Raw genomic sequence first — 19,964 nt, 5'->3', positions numbered from 1 at the left:
CCTGGGCAGCAGAGTGAAAAATCCATCTAAAAAAAAAAATATATATATATATATATATGTTTCCTGGCGCTGTGGCTCATGCCTGTAATCTTTGGGAGGCTGAGGCAGGCGGTTTGCTTGAGCTCAGGAGTTGGAGACCAGCTTGGGCAACATGGTGAAGCCCTGTCTCTACCAAAAGTACCAAAACTTAGCTGGGCGTAGTGGCGTGCATCTGTGGTCCCAGCTATTAGGGAGGCTGAGGCAGGAGGATCACTTGAGCCCAGGAGGCAGAGGTTGCAGTGAGCAAAGATCATGCCACTGCACTCCAGCCTGGGTGACAGAGTGAGACTCTGTCTGAAAAAAAAATATATATATATGTGTGTGTGTATATATATGTATCAGATATATGTATATATGTATCATATGTGTATATATGTATCATATATATGTGTGTATATATGTATCATATATATATGAATTTCTTGTAGGTCACAAGACAAAAAAGAAAAATATATATATTTGGATTTCTAGCGTCTCCCCAGGCTAATTAGTTTAGTGGACACTGAAAACCCCACAACTAAAATAGAATTATGAATTAAACAGATCTCTAGTAAATCCTACCTTAAAATTTCGGAGAAAAACTCAGCTGGGTGCAGTGGCTCACACCTGTAATCCCAGCACCTTGGGAGGCCGAGGCGGGCGGATCACGAGGTCAGAAGATCGAGACCATCCTGGTTAACACGGTGAAACCCCGTCTCTACTAAAAACACAAAAAGAAATTAGCCGGGCGCGGTGGCGGCCCCTGTAGTCCCAGCTACTCGGGAGGCTGAGGCAGGAGAATGGCCGGAACCCGGGAGGTGGAGCTTGCAGTGATCCGAGATCGTGCCACTCACTCCAGCCTGGGTGACAGGGCGAGACTCCGTCTCAAAAAAAAAAAAAAAGAAAAACTCCTTCTGCTTGAATCCAGAAACATTCTTTTTTTGCAATCATTTTTCTTGGACTAGAAATGTTTCTGAGTTTTGACTAGGTTTATGAAACATTTTTTTGAAAAATAAGCCTTAATATTTTAGTACTTTGTTGACTCACCTCTTCACTTTGGCAGGAAAGTAACTCATGGAGTTGGAACTTCAATGATTATGAAAAAAACTTCATGGAGCCCTTTTCCATAATCTTCATCCATGGATATCTGCTATAGAACTGACCAAAAACACAGTATCAGGTTACATGCATATACAAATGCACACACACACACACACGGTGCAAAATTTCTGCCCTCACATTTCCCCCTTTTTCCAACTTCAGTTGAAACACTTCAGAAGAAGTTATTAGGAATGTTAATGACCAAAAAGACATCCAAGTCTATAAATGGCCTTTAAAAATGACAAATGGTACAAGGAAGAAAGTTCTTTATACAGAGTGGTTTGGATTTCTGCTACGTGTGGCAGAGGGTAAGAAAGCCTCCTCACTGAGAACCTGATTTCTGACAGGACCAGAGAAAACCTGAGCCATAGTTGTTAGTGTTCGAATATTCTTCAACAGAAAAGCAGTGTTTTTCCTGGTGTTGGAAGGATCTGTCATTAATGGAAGTGCCCAAACTTTGCTTTTCGAAAGAACGCTTTCTAAGACATCCCATGAGATACTGTAAAATATCTTCCTTTTGTAACTCAAGCAGGTGACTCCCAGGTTAAGAGTGAGATTGAACAGCCTGTCCATCCCAAGCCACTAAGTCCAGATGCCAGAGCCTCCAGTCTTTCTGAAAGTTCTCCTCCCAAAGCAATAAAGGTATGATGGCAATTTCTCTCTGAGCCTTTGGACATTGGTCTACTGGTAGAGCTAATTGTACCTTTTATGATGATGATGTTGATTATAACCTGGTTTTGCTTTCCTGGGGATGATAATGCCACAGAAGAGCACACTGAAGCCAGTCACTTTCCCTGGAAATCTTGCTGCCTCTGCTCAGGTCTTTGGCCCAGGAGCGAGAAGGCTCACTAATGACTCTCAGTTTGAAATCTGGAAAACTCATGAAAGTTTTAAGAAAACCTGAAGTTAAACAAAATAATGTGATTTTTAAATATTTTTGTTTTTGTTTGTTTATTATTACTACCTTTTTTTTTTTTTTTTTGAGAGAGTCTTGCTCTGTCACCCAGACTGGAGTGCAGTGGCATGATCTCGGCTCACTGCAACCTCCGCCTGCCAGGTTCAAGCAGTTCTCCTGTCTCAGCCTCCCAAGTAGCTGGGATTACAGGCATGCGCCACCATGCCCGGCTAATTTTTTTGTATTTTTTTGGTAGAGACAGGATTTCACCATGTTGGCCAGGCTGGTCTCGAACTCCTGACCTTGTGATCCGCCTGCCTTAGCCTCCCAAAGTGCTGGGATTACAGGTGTGAACCACCACACCTGTAATTTGTTTGTTTTTGTTTTTGTTTTGTTTTGTTTTTGTTTTTGTTTTGTTTTGTTGAGACAGGGTCTTGCTCTGTTGCTCAGGCTGGAGTATGGTGGTGTGATCATGGCTCACTGCAGCCTTGACTTCCCAGGCTCATGCATTCCTCCTGTCTCAGCCTCCTGAGTAGCTAGAACTATAGGCATATGCCACCTTGCCTTGCCTTTTTTTTTTTTTTTTTTAAGAGATGTGGTTTTTCCATGTTTCCCAGGCTGGTCTCAAACTCCAGAGCTTGGGTGATCTGCCTGCCTTGGCCTCCCAAAGTGCTGGGATGGGATTATAGGCGTGAGCCACTGCCCAGCCAGGAAAAATCTGTTCAACTAAAATCAGCACATTCGACGAGATGTGCAATTTCACCTTAAAGATAGTGGCTTCCTGATCTGCAGAGCTTGACCTTAACCTGATTAGTGGTTAGCTTTTTTTTTTTTTTTTTGAGACAGGGTGTCACTTTGTCACCCAGGCTGGAGTCCAGTGGTGTGATCACAGCTTACTGCAGCCTCCATCTCCTGAGCTCAAGCCATCCTCCCGAGTAGCTGAGACTATAGGCGCATGCCACCACACCCAGCTAATATATTTTTTACATTTGTATGGGGATGGGGTCTCACTATGTTGCCCGAGCTGGTTTTGAACTTTTGGCCTCAAGTAATCCCCCACCTTGGCCTCCCAAAATGCTGGGATTACAGGCATGAGCCACCAAACCCACCTGGCCCTGTTGTTCCTACTTTTTTTTTTTTTAAGGACCTGGTGTTTAAACAATGTCATTAACATTTTTAACAAAAGAATGTGTCCGCTGGAATGGGGGCTGGCCAGCCCATTTTCTGTAAAAAAAAAAAAAAAAAAAAAAAAAAAAATGAGGCCACGTGTGGTGGCTCACACCTGTAATCCCAGCACTTTGGGAGGCTGAGGCAGGCAGATCACCTGAGGTCAGGAGTTCAAGACCAGCCTGAACAACATGGAGAAACCCCGTCTCTACTAAAAATACAAAAAAAAAAAAAAAAAAAAAAAAGGACATTCAAGCAACACTTATACTAAGGGTGTAATATTAGATATTAAGAATTGAGGCCGGGTGCAGTGACTCACAGCTATAATCCCAGCACTTTGGGAGGCTGAGGCGGGCAGATCACGAGGTCAGGAGTCTGAGACCAGCCTGGCCAACATGGTGAAACCCGGTCTCTAAAAATACAAAAATTAGCTGGGCACAGTAGTGCGTGCCTGTAGTCCCAGCTACTCAGGAGGCTGAGGCAGGATAATCGCTTGAACCTGGGAAGCAGAGGTTGCAGTGAGCCAAGATCGCACCACTGCTCTCCAGCCTGGGTGACAAAGTGAGATTCCATCTGGAAAAAAAAAAAAAAAAAAAAAGAATTGAATGGTCCGGGCATGGTGGCTCATGCCTATAATCTCAGCACCTTGGGAGGCCCAGGTGGGTGGATCATGAGGTCAAGAGTTTGGGACCAGCCTGGCCAACATGGTGAAAGCCAAAGCCCGTCTCTACTAAGAATACAAAAATTAGCTGAGCCTGGTGGCAGGCACCTGTAATCTCAGCTACTCGGGAGGCTGAGGCAGGAGAATTGCTTGAACCCAGGAGGTGGGGGTTGCAGTGAGCCGAGATCATGCCACTGCACTCCAGCCTGGGTGACAGAGCTACACTCCTCGATCTATGATCTGCTTTTATTACCCAAGTTTTAAAAGTCGTCTTTTCATCTTCTATGGGCAAACATATTCCCATAAAAATAAGCCAAAAATGTTTATTAAAAATGTCAAAACTTATTTTAGGTTTGTTAGCTGACTTTTTTTAATTGACTAGCTTGCTAATGAGGGGCTACTTCACCCACTTGAATTACCTACACTTCTTTAGTGTCTTTCTCCTCTAGTGCTCTCTTAAGTAGCAGGGTTGTGTTTCAAAAGTTTTAACATTTGAAACTCAATAAATAGAATGAGTTGTAAGGTGGTATGTGCTGCTCCCAACTCATGCTCACATCTGCCGTGCTTCTGCCTCTGACTGTGAGCATGATTGGTCCACAGCTGAAAGTCTTACTGCACACAAACCATAAAGAGGAGGGGAGATCAGGGAGGGTTTGGAACAAAAGGAGGAAAGGGGAGAACCCAGGATTTAAAGGGTGGATTTAAAAGGTGAGCAAGGTGAAAAAGATAAACATGAAAATTTTAAAGGAGGCAGAGATTTATGAGAAGAATAAGGTTTATTGAAAAGGAACAAAAGGTAAAGAAAGCAGAAAGAGAAAGCAAGTCAAGAAGAACGGGCAGGATCATGGTGATTGAATCTGCACGTGTGCTCCACATGGCTGTGTTCTGGCCTTGAAGGTTGGCTGATGCTGCCATCAGCACTTTCTCTGTCAGAATATGGAGTCTCACAAAGTAGCAGATCCCACAGGGTTACTTTCCTCTCTGACAGCAATGCTGCCTAGATGTGAGTGCTCAGGTCATGGTTGGGGATCAAGAACGGCTAGCAAATCTAACTTGGTGATGGATTCTGTATAACCCAGGACCTGGGGAAATCTAAGAACTAAAATCTGTTCTTGTGACTATTTGAATTCTCAATGCAGTCTTGCATCCCTCCTTCAACTGCTTGGCCAGACTTCCTTGTCCAGGATGGGGATCCCTCCCCACTCAAGTTTCATGGTCTGAGCGGACGAGTGGTATGTGAAGGGGCACACCTCACTTAGGTCTCCTTTGGCACCAGGGAGAAGAAACGGAGGTAAAACTGTCTCTGTGTCTGCCTCAGACCCATGCCTACTCCTTTGGCACTGGTCACTCAGCAGTAGAATGCGGACGGCCCTGCCTGCATAGACACACACCTTGGGTTTTGAGCATTGTGTAATGACCAGAGTAAATGGGCCTGGCTGTTTGCCTGTGGTCCAGAGCTCAGATGATCATAGTGTACAGAGCCTGGTGGAACCCAGTTACATCTCCACTGTTATTTAAGGGCAATTTATTTGCTCTTCCTCAGAGTTCCCCTTTACAGTCTGCAGGCAAATATATAGATACTTTAGTAAATGTTTATAGGAAGACCTGCTGGCAGAACTGGTCTCATGGCTGCAGACTATGAACAGAAGTTGTTTCTCCACTTTGGGAAATTACATACAGCTAAGAATAAACTTGTTCACTCAGAATAGACTTTTGGATCCCACACATCCTGGAAAAAACTGTTTCTTAGTGCCTGCCTGTTATTGAAAAGAGGACATCTAAGGTACAGACTCAATTCATTTCATATTTTAGCTTAATAAAGTAAAAAATGATGGAGGTCTTTAAGGATTCTGTACACTTTGAACACTGGCCACAGAGCTTAGTTGGTAAGACTTGGTACCAATGAAGTTACAGGTTCATTCTCAAAAAGGGTGTTATTCTGAGAGCAGAGCTTAGTGGACTCTGTGAGAAGCATCAGGCCCTTTCTACTTCAAGAGACTCAGAGATCTCTCGGGCTTTATGTCCTCCCATTTGAAAGAAATCATCCCCTAAATGTTCCCAGAGGAGAGGATAGGGGAGGAAGAGGCAAGAAGAGGTGACTGGCCCTAGGGAACAACTGTCTGCCCTCAGTATGCCCGGGACAACCAAGTCCCAGGCCTCCTCACAGCATTCTGCTGATGGGTGTTGAGAGAGAACACGGCAGTCTGTGTGAGAGGGCGGCACACACTGCACTGCCCCTCTCGGTGTCGTGCCAGCTGTTCCTCCCCCTGGAGACACAGTGGGAGGTTTTATGCTGGTTTGCAAAGCTGTCAAAATTATGCTAGGAGAGCATCTAGAATCTTTTCTCACTCACTCACTATTACTGCCTTTTCAGAGGACTGTCCTTTCTTCTCTGTATAGAGCACTCTATTTAAGATATGAATATTCCCCAAAATGCTTTCACAAAGAGTTTTACAGAAAACCAGAGGAAGAGTTGAGGCTGCACAGGGCTGGTCCAACCATTTGCTGTGTGGTGAAGAATTTCAGTTTCATTACCTAGATATTTTACACAAATTGGAAGGAATGAAAGGCATTTTGTGGTATTCTGAGGAATAGAGGCTTGACATCAATACAGAATTTTCATCTTCTTTCACTATGTGTAAAGGCTAGTTAACATCAATGTCTGTTGTCAGCTGCTCCCCCCTCCCTCCCACACACACCACAACTGGGGCCTCTATTAGACTAAAAAATATATGAGACAAGAGGGTAAAAGAATGTAAATGAAGCCATGTAAATTTGTTAGAAAAATATCTTTAAGTGGATGGTAATCAACAGAGGGTCTATAATATCCCTCAAATGGGAAAGACAGTATTAATGAACGTTAATTATTTATAGATTACCTCATTCATTCTAGAATATCCTGAAGATATTATCTGCATATTTTTATTTGAAACAAAGGGAAGACCATACTTTGTTCAAATTGCTGTAGCAGGATTAATTTCATTTGGGTTAGCATCTGCTCTCCTCCCCAAAGGGTTTCCCTTGGTTGTGGAAATTTAACATTCCAGGACAATTTAGAAAATGCTCTCTCGGTTTGTGAGTCAGGAGTTCTGAGTTTGTGCAATGAGCAGGTCTATGCAGACCTACCCACAAAGGCTGAGGGAGCTGAGAAGCCAAAGAAAGAGGCTGACAAATCCAGTTTCTCAGAAAGAAACATTTAATAGGAGCTTATGAACAGAAGTGATGTTTAGGAGGCCATGAGACAGTGGATCCCTGAACCAGCTCTCCAGAAAGTATCCTTTATATAGCAAGGTTTTAGGATGAAACATGTGCAGCTGGTCGCGCTTGACTTTCTCGCAAAACTTATCACTGGAGTGATTGGATAAGCATCTTTATGAGGGGTTATCTATGCTCTGGGCACTATTTCCTTTATGAGGGATAATCTATGCTACAGGCATTGTTTAAAAACTTTGCTGCAGAACACCTTGGTACACAGGAGTCAAACCACCAGTTAGCATGGCGATTTCACTCCAAGATGGCATCACTCTTGCCATGCAACAGGCTGTTCTCCTGCAGTTTGAATTCTAATTCTGTTACTGACTATGTGAACTTTGATAAGACACCTGGTGTTTAACTTTCTACTTGGTAGGGGCAAAAGGTGGGAGAAGGCGAATGAAAAAAAATCTCTTACTAACTGAAAAAATATATTGTGAAGATAAAAAATGTCTAACATTGTCATATTGGCAGTGTTTTAAACATGGCTGTGCCAAGTCTGAGCATGCCATGAAGGCATGGGCAGGATGTATGCCAGGCCTGTGATAATGGTAGAGATTTTTGGGCACTGACTATGCTTCCTGTTGTCTGAATAGACATGGGGGCAATTACAGAAAAGTGGCTGAGAGCCCAGGACAGAGAAAATAAAGGGGAGGCACAGCCGGAGCCGCTGTGAGTTGGCATTTTACCATGTCGGGACCCTCTTGTCTTTATGAAACTAGAAGGGGCCCTTAGGCAGCAGCTGCTGCGTAAACCTTAAATAATATTGAAAAGGGTTGATGTGAGAAATGAATAGGAATAATGGGACTCTGATAGGTCTGGCTAGTTAGAAGCTTGAGGTTAGTCAATTATGGGAGCTAGCAATCTATTAACTTGATGTTAAGGAGGAAGACAGACTTCGCTCCGTGTGGGTGAAAGCTCTATTAAAGAGAGAGCCGATGTGGGTCAGGTGTGGGAGGTAGTAAGACACTAAAGAATTGTTAATGAGACACTCCTTGTGTGGGTGAAGACTTATAAAAGCTCGCTCTCCTGAGCTGGGATATGTTCCAGCCTCAGGTAGATACGAGTGAGGCTGATTTTGCCATGATTAGCAGAGTTACTTAAAAAGGAAAAAAAGAAAAATGTGGTCTTATTCTTGGATCTGAGTCTCTGAGTTTCAGCTCAGCTGCAGTAAAGCTCTCCAGGGCACACCAAATGCTGTGTACTCATTAAAGGTTCCTGTTTGTCTCTTCCAGCTTCTGCCTCCTGCTCCCGGTACCTAATTTCTGCTCCTGCCTTCCACTTTCCTCCTAATGTGAGCTCAACTTTCAGCTTTCTCACAGGTTCTCCTTTCCTTCTGTTCCCTGGGCTGCTTCCCCATCCCACAGTGTGTGCCTCCCCTTCGTGCATTTGTGGTGGAGGCATGCTGTGCGTCCTTCCATTCCCCTTTAGCGGAACAGCATCCATCTCCTCTTATCCCATGTAAAGTTTCTGTCTCCTGCTGTGTCTACTGACCAGAATGAGCACTTACTCTCCTACATCTATTTCAAGTGTTAAAAATACAGAATTCCAGGCTGGGCGCAGTGGCTCATGCCTGTAATCCCAGCACTTTGGGAGGCCGAGGTGGGAGGATCACTTGAGGTCAGGAGTTCAAGACCAGCCTGGCCAACATGGTGAAACCCCATCTCTACTAAAAATACAAAAAATAGCCGGGTGTGGTGGCACACGCCTGTAATCCCAGCTACTCAGGAGGCTGAGGCAGGAGAATCGCTTGAACCCGGGAGGCAGAGCTTGCAAGTGAGCCGAGATCGCACCACTGCACTCCAGTCTGGGTGACAGAGCGAGACTCTGTCTCAAAAATAAAAACAAAAAAATGCAGAATTCCCTTTCTGCAACTGAAAATTACTTTTAATCTGATAAATACATTTGTCCTACTTTTACATTGTGTGAGTTATGATTTGCACAGGCTCTCTCCAATAGCTTCCATTATACTATTACACCAAAAATTTCTGCTTTTTTTTTTTTTTGAGATGGAGTCTCGCTCTGTCACCAGGCTGGAGTGCAGTGGCACAATCTCGGCTCACTGCAACCTCCACCTCCCAGGTTCAAGTGATTCTCCAGCCTCAGCCTCCTGAGTAGCTGGGACTATAGGCCCATGCCACCATGCCCAGCTAATTTTTGTATTTTTTAGTAGAGATGGGGTTTCACCATGTTGTCCAGGATGGTCTCGATCTCTTGACTTTGTGATCCACCCACCTTGGCCTCCCAAAGTGCTGGGATTACAGGCGCGAGCCACCGCGCCCGGCCTATTCTGCTTTTTAATATCTCTCCTTTTGTTGTTGTTTTTGAGACAAAGTCTTGCCCTGTCTCCAAGGCTGGAGGGCAGTGGTGAGATCTCAGCTCTTTGCAGCCTCCGCTTCCTGGGTTCAAGTAATTCTTGTGCCTCAGCCTCTCGAGTAGCTGGGATTACAGGCGCCTGCCACCACACCCAGCTAATGTTTGCATTTTCTGTAGAGACAGGGTTTCACCATGTTGGCCAGGCTGGTCTGGAACTTCTGACCTCAAGTGATCCACCTGCCTTGGCCTCCCAAAGTGCTGGGATTACAGGCGTGGGCCACCGCACCTGGCCAGTTTATCTCCTACCTAGACAAAGACCTAGTCCTTTTAGAGAAAACTTAATTAAAACTCTGCAAAGATATCTCCATTTAGCAGTGTCCATATAAGAAAAAAATAATTCTGAGTTCCAAATACTAAAATGTGTTAATTACTTGCAACAACATTCATTACAATAACATTTGGTCATATTTAAATACCTCCCTTATGCTTGGTAAACTAGGTTATAACCTGTGGTCTTTTGATTCTTTAGATGTTTCTTTTTAGGACACTGCCCCTAGAATGAAGCAGAGTCCTGGTAACTAGCCATTTCCACTCAGCTTTGTTCCTTCCTTCTGAAATCCCTTGGGCACTACTTGGGAGTCTACCACTAATTTTATTAAACTTCCTTTTATAGATTTCTTTATTTTCGTTTTATGCACATTTTCTGCTCTCATTTCCTGCCCAAATCTACTTGGAAAACCATTTATATTTTTTGCTTCACCTCCTAGTGAATCATGTGGCAAGTGAACCAGCAGTCTGAATTTTTATGGGCCTATTTTGGGGTTGTTTTTTTTTTTTTGAGAGGAAGTCTCACTCTGTTGCCCAAGCTGGAGTGCAGTGGCTCAATCTCAGCCCACTGCAACCTCCACCTCCCAGGTTCAAGCGATTCTCCTGCCTCAGCCTCCTGAGTAGCTGGGACTACAGCCACATGCCACCATGCCTGGCTAATTTTTGTATTTTTATTAGAGACGGGGTTTCACTATGTTGGCCAGGCTGGTCTTGAAATCCTGACCTCGTGATCTGCCCACCTCAGCCTCCCAAAGTGTGGGATTATGGGTGTGAGACACTGCACCCAGCCTGTTTTGGTTTTTTTTTACTCAAAATTCTATCTTGCTCATAACCTGGTTCCTTTTAGGCTTAACTATCCAGGTCCTGGGCCTTGGGATTAGTTCGCGTTACTTACCATCATGTGTTTTCTGGTGAGTCCAGGCTGATCATGGCAGCAAAAGCACCTCCTAATTGCCTATGAAAGCTTCTGGCCACCTAAGCTGCCTCCTGCATCTGCTGGTTGAGGTGTTTGTGTTGGACAAGTCAAGAGTTAACTCCCATACACCTAGGGACTTTGTATTCCCACCTCCTCCCCACCCCTTAGTAGCCATGTAACTATTCCTTTTTTTTTTTTTTTGAGATGGAGTCTTGCTCCGTCACCCAGGCTGGAGTGCAGTGGTGCGATCTCGGCTCTCTGCAAGCTCCGCCTCCCATGTTCATGCCATTCTCTTGCCTCAGCCTCCCGAGTAGCTGGGATTACAGGAGTGCACCACCATGCCTGGCTAATTTTTGTATTTTTACTGGAGACGGGGTTTCACCATGTTGGCCAGTCTGGTCTCGAACTCCTGACCTCATGATCTGCCCACATCAGCCTCCTAAAGTGCTGGGATTACAGGCATGAGCCACTGCGCCCGGCCAATGTAAGTATTTCTTATCGTGTAAAAGCTTATAATATTTTTGGAATTCTGGCTTTTACCAGTGCTAGAATACCAACTGTTTTATATTCTTTAGGATTGAGTTTGTCATGTAGAACCACTGTGCCCATGTTTGTTCCAACTTTACAAACAGTCCATGAACTCCCTGTCATTAATACATTAACCAGTGCATTTCCCATGGCTTCTGTTTTTCTCTCCATTGGTTTTTAGAAGTATTATGAAACCTATAGCTTTAATGGGCTATGCTTCCTTCTGGTGTCCTAATAAAATAGTTTGTGTCTCTTATAAATTGTTCCACTTGTGTGTCAGTTTTGACTTGTTTAAAAATATTATGTCTAGTTGATTGAACAAATCAAGATTATAAGCAGAGGAGAATAAAAGGGACTTTACTGAAATGTCTTTCCTTATTCCCAAAGTCAAATGTTCTTCCGCTCCTTGAAATTTATCCCCTTTAGAATCTGTCCTGTGTTTACTTGGCACTTGAATCAAACTTCTTTCTTCTGTGTGTGATAACATTTTCTCCTAATTCCTGCCCTTCCCCCATCCCTTCCCTGTCCCTTCCCCCATTCCCTGCTCCTAACATTTTTTATGTGGGTCATGACTTGTCTAAGCCTTTCTTTGCAATCCAGACCTAGCTCCACCTATCCTTGGTGGCTGCTGCATTTAGAGCAGCCAGACAGTTTGGGAAGGGAATATCAAGAGAGCCTCTTGGCTTTAAAGAGTCAGCTGATAGAATGGTAGCAGGTTTAGTGCTCCATAAGAATTGACTGACCAGCTAAGAGAGCCCTTAGACAAAGTAAATTCTAGGGCCCATCTCAAGACAGTGCTAACTCATCGCTGCCCATGCTAAAGTTGTCTTTTTCCTTTTCCTAGAAGTTTCAGGCACCTGCAAGAGAGACCTGTGTGGAATGTCAGAAGACAGTCTATCCAATGGAGCGTCTCTTGGCCAACCAGCAGGTGTTTCACATCAGCTGCTTCCGTTGCTCCTATTGTAACAACAAACTCAGGTAAGCCAGCCCAAAACAAGTTGTCTGTCTATAACTGGAACTCTTGAGGGAGTCTTTGGCTTTTAGAGCACTGGTGCTAAAAGCTACTGTGCTAATGATGTTCTGTTGAAGGCTCTTGAATAAAGTAAAAAGCATCATTTAGTGACAAGTCTTTCATACCAAATAATGATGGTGTTTGGAACTTCTTGGTATACTGGTATGTTAATTTACATGTTAGAACTGAAGCTTAAGTAATATGAGTTGCAGGTAAAACCCCCAGTGACCTAATTTAATAGAATGTTTTCCCTTGGTATCATAGAATCACAAAGTTAAGAAATCTCAAGAGGTTACTTGCTTAAGCCCTTGCTTGTCTTAACCACTGTATAAATGATAATAATGGCAATAATAATGGGCCCTGGAGAGCATGTCTTTTTCTCTATGTTGCCTCACTTTATTTCTGAGAAAATAGTTGCTACATATCATTTCTTCCAAGTAACTCAAAGTGCAAATACAAATGTGACAAATTGTGGAAACATTCCAAATTAACTCATTTTAATCACAGAGTCTTACAGAAGGAAGTAACCAAGATGTCACTTTTTCCAGCTTTCCTTCCGAAGCAATCCCTCCTAAAATGCTCTTGAAAGATGTTTTGGCATCTGCGTGACATTTCTAGCTATTAGATAGCTCTAGCTAGACAGCTTCTCCAAACGTGGAGCCAAAGTGTACCTCAGTAACTTCCACTCATTAGTTCTTTTTCTGCCCACTCTTAATTTTTTCTCCAAAGCACCTTTTTTTGTTGTTGTTGAGATGGAGTCTCGCCCTGTTACCCAGGCTGGAGTGCCGTGGAGCCATCTCAGCTCACTGCAATCTCCGCCTCCTGGGTTCAAGCGATTCTCCTGCCTCAGTCTCCCGAGTATGGGACTACAGGCACGTGCCACCATGCCCAGCTAATTTTTTGTATTTTTAGTAGAGACGAGGTTTCACCATGTTAGCCAGGATGGTCTCAATCTCCTGACCTCCAGATCTACCCGCCTCAGCCTCCCAAAGTGCTGGGATTATAGGTGTGAGCCACTGCACCTGGCCTAAAGCACCTGATTTCTTTTGTGGAAATGCTGCCATTTTATACCCCCTTTAAAATTTGTCACTCTTCAGAACGGTTCTTAATTTAAGGGAAAAAACTTAAAAAAGATAAAATTTATCCTGCAAGAGACACCAAATCTCCTAAAGGCTTGTCTAGGGCTGACATTAGGGAAAAACTACCTCCTGTCAACTCCTCACTGTTCTTCTATTAATCACAGCTTATATCTAGATGTGGTGGCTCACACCTGTAATCCTAGCACTTTGGGAGTGCCCAGGTAGGAGAATCACTTGAGGCCAGGAGTTCAGGACTAGCCTGGGTAACAGAGAGAGACCCCATCTGGTTTTTCTTTTTGAGATAGAGTCTCACTCTGTTGCCCAGGCTGGAGTGCAGTGGCGTGATCCTGGCTTACTGCAACCTCTGTCTCCCAGGTTCAGGTGATTATCATGCCTCAGTCTCCTGAGTATCTAGGATTACAGGCATACACCACCACGCCCAGCTAATTTTTTTTTTCCCCCAGAGACAGAGTCTTGCTCTGTGTCGCCCAGGCTGGAGTGCAGTGGCGTGATCTCGGCTCACTGCAACCTCCACCTCCCAGGTTCAAGTGATTCTCCTGCCTCAGCCTCCCGAGTGGTTGGGACTACAGGCATGTGCCACCTTGCCTGGCTAATTTTGTACTCTTCATAGAGACGAGGTTTCACCATGTTAGCCACGCTGGTCTTGAACTCCTGACCTCAGGTAATCCGCCCTCCTCAGCCTCCCAAAGTGCTGAGATTACAGGTGTGAGCCACCGTGCCTGGCCAATTTTTGTATTTCTTAGTAGAGACCACCATGTTGGTCAGGCTGGTCTCGAACTGCTGACCTCCAGTGACCCGCCCACCTCAGCCTCCCAAAGTACTGGGACCGCACCTGGCCGGAGACCCTATCTCTATGAAAAATTTGGGGAGGCTGAGACTGAGGCTGGAGGATCACTTCAGCCCTGGAAGTCAAGGCTACAGTGAGCTATGATCATACCATTGCACTCCAGCCTGGGTGACAGAGCAAGACCTCAACTCAAAAAAAAAAAAAGGCTGAGTGCAGTAGTTCACGCCTGTAATCCCAGCACGCTTGGAGGTCAAGGCCAGAAGATCACTTGAGCCCAGGAGTTCAAGACCAGCCTGGCCAACATGGTGAAACCCCATCTCTATTAAAAAATACAAAAATGAGGCCGGGCGCGGTGGCTCAAGCCTGTAATCCCAGCACTTTGGGAGGCCGAGACGGGCGGATCACGAGGTTAGGAGATCGAGACCATCCTGGCGAACACGGTGAAACCCTGTCTCTACTAAAAAAAAATACAAAAAACTAGCCGGGCGTGGTGGCGGCGCCTGTAGTCCCAGCTACTCGGGAGGCTGAGTCAGGAGAATGGCGGGAACCCGGGGGGCGGAGCTTGCAGTGAGCTGAGATCCGGCCACTGCACTCCAGCCCGGGCGACAGAGCCAGACTCCGTCTCAAAAAAAAAAAAAAAAAAATACAAAAATGACCAGGCATGGTGGCTCATACCTGTAATCCCAGCACTTTGGGAGGCCAAGGAGGGCGGATCAAGGGTCAAGAGATCGAGACCATCCTGGGCAACATGGTGAAACCCTGTCTTTACTAAAAATACAAAAATTAGCTGTGCATGGTGGCCCACGCCTGTAGTCCCAGCTACTCGGGAGGCTGAGGCAGGAGAATTGCTTGAACCCAGGAGGCGGAGGTTGCAGTGAGCTGAGATCATGCCACTGCACTCCAGCCTGGCGACAGAGTGAGACTCAAACAAAACAAAACAAAACAATACAAAAATTAGCCAGGCGTGGTGGCGCACTCCTGTAATCCCAGCTACTTGGGAGGCTGAGGCAGGAGAATTGCTTGAACTTGGGAGGCAGAGGTTACAGTGAGCCAAGATTGTGACACTGCACTCCAGCCTAGGCGACAAATCAAGATTCTCTCAAAAAAAAAAAAAAAAAGATAAACTTATATGTATATACACCATTAAGAATAGAGTTAATTCAAACACAGAAGCTTGATGATGGCTACCCAGAAACACTGACTCCAAATGAATGGGGTCAGCATTCCAAAGTGGAGAAAGTTAAAGTTTCACTTATGTAGAAATTTTAGCAAAGATTATGACATTTTTCATATAAGACCAGTGCATATACTGCAGTGATTTGATTGGTTACAGATTGCTCCATTCTAAGGAAGATTATCACTCTGTAAAGGAGGGATAGTGATCGGAGGGGGTCTTATCTCTGGTGCCCTTTGGTCTTCGTTATTTATAGTGAAAAGACAGAGTTGCAGCTACATGCTGTGTGACCCAGGTTGCATAGCCACATTCCTCTCAAGGCTCAGAATTAAAGTTTCTATTATTGTTGTTTCTTTTTCTTCTTCTTCTTCTTTTTTTTTTTTTTTTAAAGACAGTCTCACTCTGTCACAGTGGTACAGTCTCAGCTCACTGCAACCTCTGCCTCCCAGGTTCAAGTGATTCTCCCACTTCAGCTTCCCAAGTAGCTGGGACTACAGGCACATGCCACCATGCCCAGCTTATTTTTTAATTTTTTTGTAGAGATGAGTTATCACTATGTTGGCCAGGCTGGTCTCAAACTCCTGGGCTTAAGCGATCCTCTCACCCTGGCCTCCCAAAGTGCTGGGATTACAGGCATGAGACACCGCGCCCAATCCATGCTTTGTGTTATGATAAGAAAACAAATGTGCTAAAATGGGGTAAGGAATTCCTGGTCACTGAAGAGCTTTTATTTATTTATTTTTTTTATTTTTATTTTTTTTTTTTGAGACAGAGTCTCGCTTAGTCGCCCAGGCTGGAGTGCAGTGGCGCGATCTTGGCTCACTGCAAGCTCCGCCTCCCGGGTTCACGCCATTCTCCTGCCTCAGCCTCCCGAGTAGCTGGGACTACAGGCGCCCGCCACCTCGCCCGGCTAATTTTTTGCATTTTTAGTAGAGACGGGGTTTCACCGTGTTAGCCAGGATGGTCTCGATCTCCTGACCTCGTGATCCGCCCGCCTCAGCCTCCCAAAGTGCTGGGATTACAGGCGTGAGCCACCGCGCCCGGCAACTGAAGAGCTTTTAAAGATCTTTTTCTTACTTAGCATCTTCTGAAAATATTGGAATTGCCAGGTTTTAGCCTCCTGGTATAAGTGAGAGTATGAAGATTTGCTAACTTTATGCTCTTTTTCTTTTAATGACAGTCTAGGAACATATGCATCTTTACACGGAAGAATCTATTGTAAGCCTCACTTCAATCAACTCTTTAAATCTAAGGGCAACTATGATGAAGGCTTTGGGCACAGACCACACAAGGATCTATGGGCAAGCAAAAATGAAAGCGAAGAGATTTTGGAGAGACCAGCCCAGCTTGCAAATGCAAGGGAGACCTCTCACAGCCCAGGGGTGGAAGATGCTCCTATTGCTAAGGTGGGTGTCCTCGCTGCAAGTATGGAAGCCAAGGCGGCCTCTCAGCAGGAGAAGGAAGACAAGCCAGCTGAAACCAAGAAGCTGAGGATCGCCTGGCCACCCCCCACTGAACTTGGAAGTTCAGGAAGTGCCTTGGAGGAAGGGATCAAAGTGTCAAAGCCCAAATGGCCTCCTGAAGATGAAATCAGCAAGCCCGAAGTTCCTGAGGATGTCGATCTGGATCTGAAGAAGCTAAGACGATCTTCTTCACTGAAGGAGAGAAGCCGCCCATTCACTGTAGCAGCTTCATTTCAAAGCACCTCTGTCAAGAGCCCAAAAACTTTGTCCCCACCTATCAGGAAAGGCTGGAGCATGTCAGAGCAGAGTGAAGAGTTTGTGGGCGGAATAGTTGCAGAAAGGAAACAAGTGGAAAATGCCAAGGCTTCTAAGAAGAATGGGAGTGTGGGAAAAACAACCTGGCAAAACAAGGAATCTAAAGGAGGAGAGACAGGGAAGAGAAGTAAGGAAGGTCATAGTCTGGAGTTGGAGAATGAGAATCTTGTAGAAAATGGTGCAAACTTTGATGAAGATGATAACAGCTTCCTCAAACAACAGTCTCCACAAGAACCCAAGTCTCCAAATTGGTCCAGTTTTGTAGACGACACCTTCGCTGAAGAATTCACTACTGAGAATCAGAAATCCCAGGATGTGGAACTCTGCGAGGGAGAAGTGGTCAAAGAGCTCTCTGTGGAGGAACAGATAAAGAGAAATCGGTATTATGATGAGGATGAGGATGAAGAGTGACAAATTGCAATGATGCTGGGCCTTAAATTCATGTTAGTGTTAGCGAGCCACTGCCCTTTGTCAAAGTGTGATGCACATAAGCAGGTATCCCAGCGTGAAATGTAATTTACTTGGAAGTAACTTTGGAAAAGAATTCCTTCTTAAAACCAAAAAACAAAACAAAACAAAACAAAAAAACACATTCTAAATGCTAGAGATAACTTTACTTAAATTCTTCATTTTAGCAGTGATGATATGCATAAGTGCTGTAAGGCTTAGAACTGGGGAAATATTCCACCTTATAATAGCCCAGATTCTACTATATTCCCAAAAGGCAATATTAAAGTAGATAGATGATCAGTAGTATATTGTTACACACTATTTTGGAATTAGAGAACATACAGAAGGAATTTAGGGGCCTAAACATTACGACTGAATGCACTTTAGTATAAAGGGCACAGTTTGTATATTTTTAAATGAATACCAATTTAATTTTTTTAGGATTTACCTGTTAAGAGTTTATTTAGTCTTTAAATTTTTTTAGATTAATTTTCTGGCTGTGATATATATAAGGAATTTACTACTTTATGTCCTACTCTCTAAACTATATCCTGAACTCGACGTCCTGAGGTATAACACAACGGAGCACTTTTTGAGGCAATTGAAAAACCAACCTACATTCTTCGGTGCTTGGAGAGATCTATCTCCCAAATAAGCTTTTGTATCTGCCAATGAATTTACTGTACTCCAAATGATTGCTTTCTTTTCTGATTATATCTGTGCTTCTCATAATTTACGGAAAGCTGCAATATTTTAGTAATACCTTTGGGATCACTGTCCCCCATGTTCCATGTTAGAGCAAAGTGAAGAGTTTAAAGGAGGAATAAGAAAGAACTGCTTTACACCATTTGAGCTCAGACCTCTAAGCCCTGTATTTCCCTTATGATGTCCTCTTTTTGAGACACTAATTTTTAAATACTTATTAGCTCTGAAATATATTGATTTTTATCACAGACAGTATTCCCAGGGTGAAATTAAACCAACTATAGGCCTTTTTCTTGGGATGATTTTCTAGTCTTAAGGTTTGAGGACATTATAAACTTGAGTACATTTGTTGTACACAATTGATATTCCAAATGTATGAATGGGAGGGAGAGGTGTTTTAAGCTGTAGGCTTTTCTTTGTACTGCATTTATTAGAGATTTAGCTTTAATATTTTTTAGAGATGTAAAACATTGTGCTTTCTTAGTCATGCTTAGTCTGAAACATTTTTATTCAATAAAGATTTTAATGAAAATTTGAACTTTTCAATGTTTCTCTTCCATTTTTTTTTTACATTATTACTGTCTCTCAGGATCTCAGTTTGGGAAGAAAAACATGGTACTACTTTTTTTAGTTGAAGAGACACGTCATCAATACATCTCACCACTAGATGGTAGTGTTGGGCTGATTTTGGATTTCAGTCCTCCCTAAAGGAAGACAAATTTTTCTGGAAAATTGCAGGCAACTTGGCAAGAGAATTAATGTGTGCACTCAAAATGAGCTATTTTACCAATTTGAAATCCAGTGGTGGTTTTTATTGTTTATAGCATTCAACATTGAATAATTCACCTTACAATTATGCCTAGCATGCTGAATGGATTTCCAAATGTCTCTGCTGAAAATGGACTTGTTTTTTACTTTAGGCAGATGCTTTTTTTTTTTTTTGAGACACAGTCTTGCTCCGTCGCCCAGGCTGGAGTACAGTGGCATGATCTTGGCTCACTGCAACCTCCACCTCCCCAGTTCAAGTGATTCTCCTGCCTCAGACCTCCCAAGTAGCTGGGATTACAGACGCCTGCTACCACGCCTGGCTAATGCTTGTATTTTCAGTAGACTCGGGGTTTCACCATGTTGGCCAGACTGGTCTCAAATTCCTGACCTTGTGAACCACCCACCTCTGCTTTCCAAAGTGCTGGATTACAGGAGTAAGCCATTGCGTCTGGTGCTTTTTTTTTTTTTCCTTTGTTTAAAATCGATGTTCACACTAAGTGGGCAGATGCATTTTTGACTGATTGATATCCTTGCCTGTAGAGGCAACTGCCCCAATTGTTAAGGTTTTTTTTTTTTAATTGGTAAGGTTGAAATGTGGATTTCCTTGGAGAGTAAGGCATGCTTTTTAAGTCATCTGTTATATTTTCCAGGATCCCTGTGTTTTCTCGAGTCTTGCCTAGTTTTCTGAGTGGTTGGTAGGATACTGCTTTCTGCTCTTGCCCCCACCAAGTCATTTAAAGATCCATGTTCAGACCAGGCACAGTGGCTCACGCCTGTAATCCCAGCACTTTGTGAGGCCGAGGCAGGCGGATCACCTGAGGTCAGGAGTTGGAGACCAGCCTGGCCAACATGGCGAAAACCCATCTCTACTAAAAATGCAAAATTAGCCAGGCGTGGTGGCACGTGCCTGTAATCCAAGCTACTCTGGAGGCTGAGGCAGGAGAATCGCTTGAACCCAGGAGGGGCAGGTTGCGGTGAGCCGAGATCACAGCATTGCTCCAGCCGGGGC

General features: G+C 44.1%; 1 protein-coding gene across 20 annotated transcripts in view; it reads left to right on the top strand.

Moving 5' to 3' along the window:
* LIMA1 (LIM domain and actin binding 1) overlaps positions 1-18,725 on the top strand; it is a 105,343-nt gene extending 86,618 nt beyond the window's left edge. For 10 of the 20 annotated variants that reach the window (XM_077954189.1, XM_077954188.1, XM_015151695.3 and 7 more), the window contains 3 exons: positions 1,652-1,761; positions 12,026-12,159; positions 16,435-18,725. In XM_077954189.1, the coding sequence (XP_077810315.1) occupies positions 1,652-1,761; positions 12,026-12,159; positions 16,435-17,443 (1,253 nt within the window). In that variant the 3' untranslated portion in view covers positions 17,444-18,725. Of the gene's footprint in view, positions 1-1,648; positions 1,762-8,329; positions 8,389-12,025; positions 12,160-16,434 lie in introns of all 20 variants that reach the window. The other 10 variants (XM_077954187.1, XM_015151693.3, XM_077954183.1 and 7 more) reach the window with 4 other exon arrangements.
* Positions 18,726-19,964: the final 1,239 nt, after the last annotated feature.

This window comes from Macaca mulatta, chromosome 11 (genome assembly GCF_049350105.2).
Source record: "Macaca mulatta isolate MMU2019108-1 chromosome 11, T2T-MMU8v2.0, whole genome shotgun sequence".
Classification (NCBI taxonomy): domain Eukaryota; kingdom Metazoa; phylum Chordata; class Mammalia; order Primates; family Cercopithecidae; genus Macaca; species Macaca mulatta.
The sequence above is the reverse complement of the archived record's forward strand: the minus strand, read 5'-3'. Positions and strand labels throughout refer to the sequence as shown.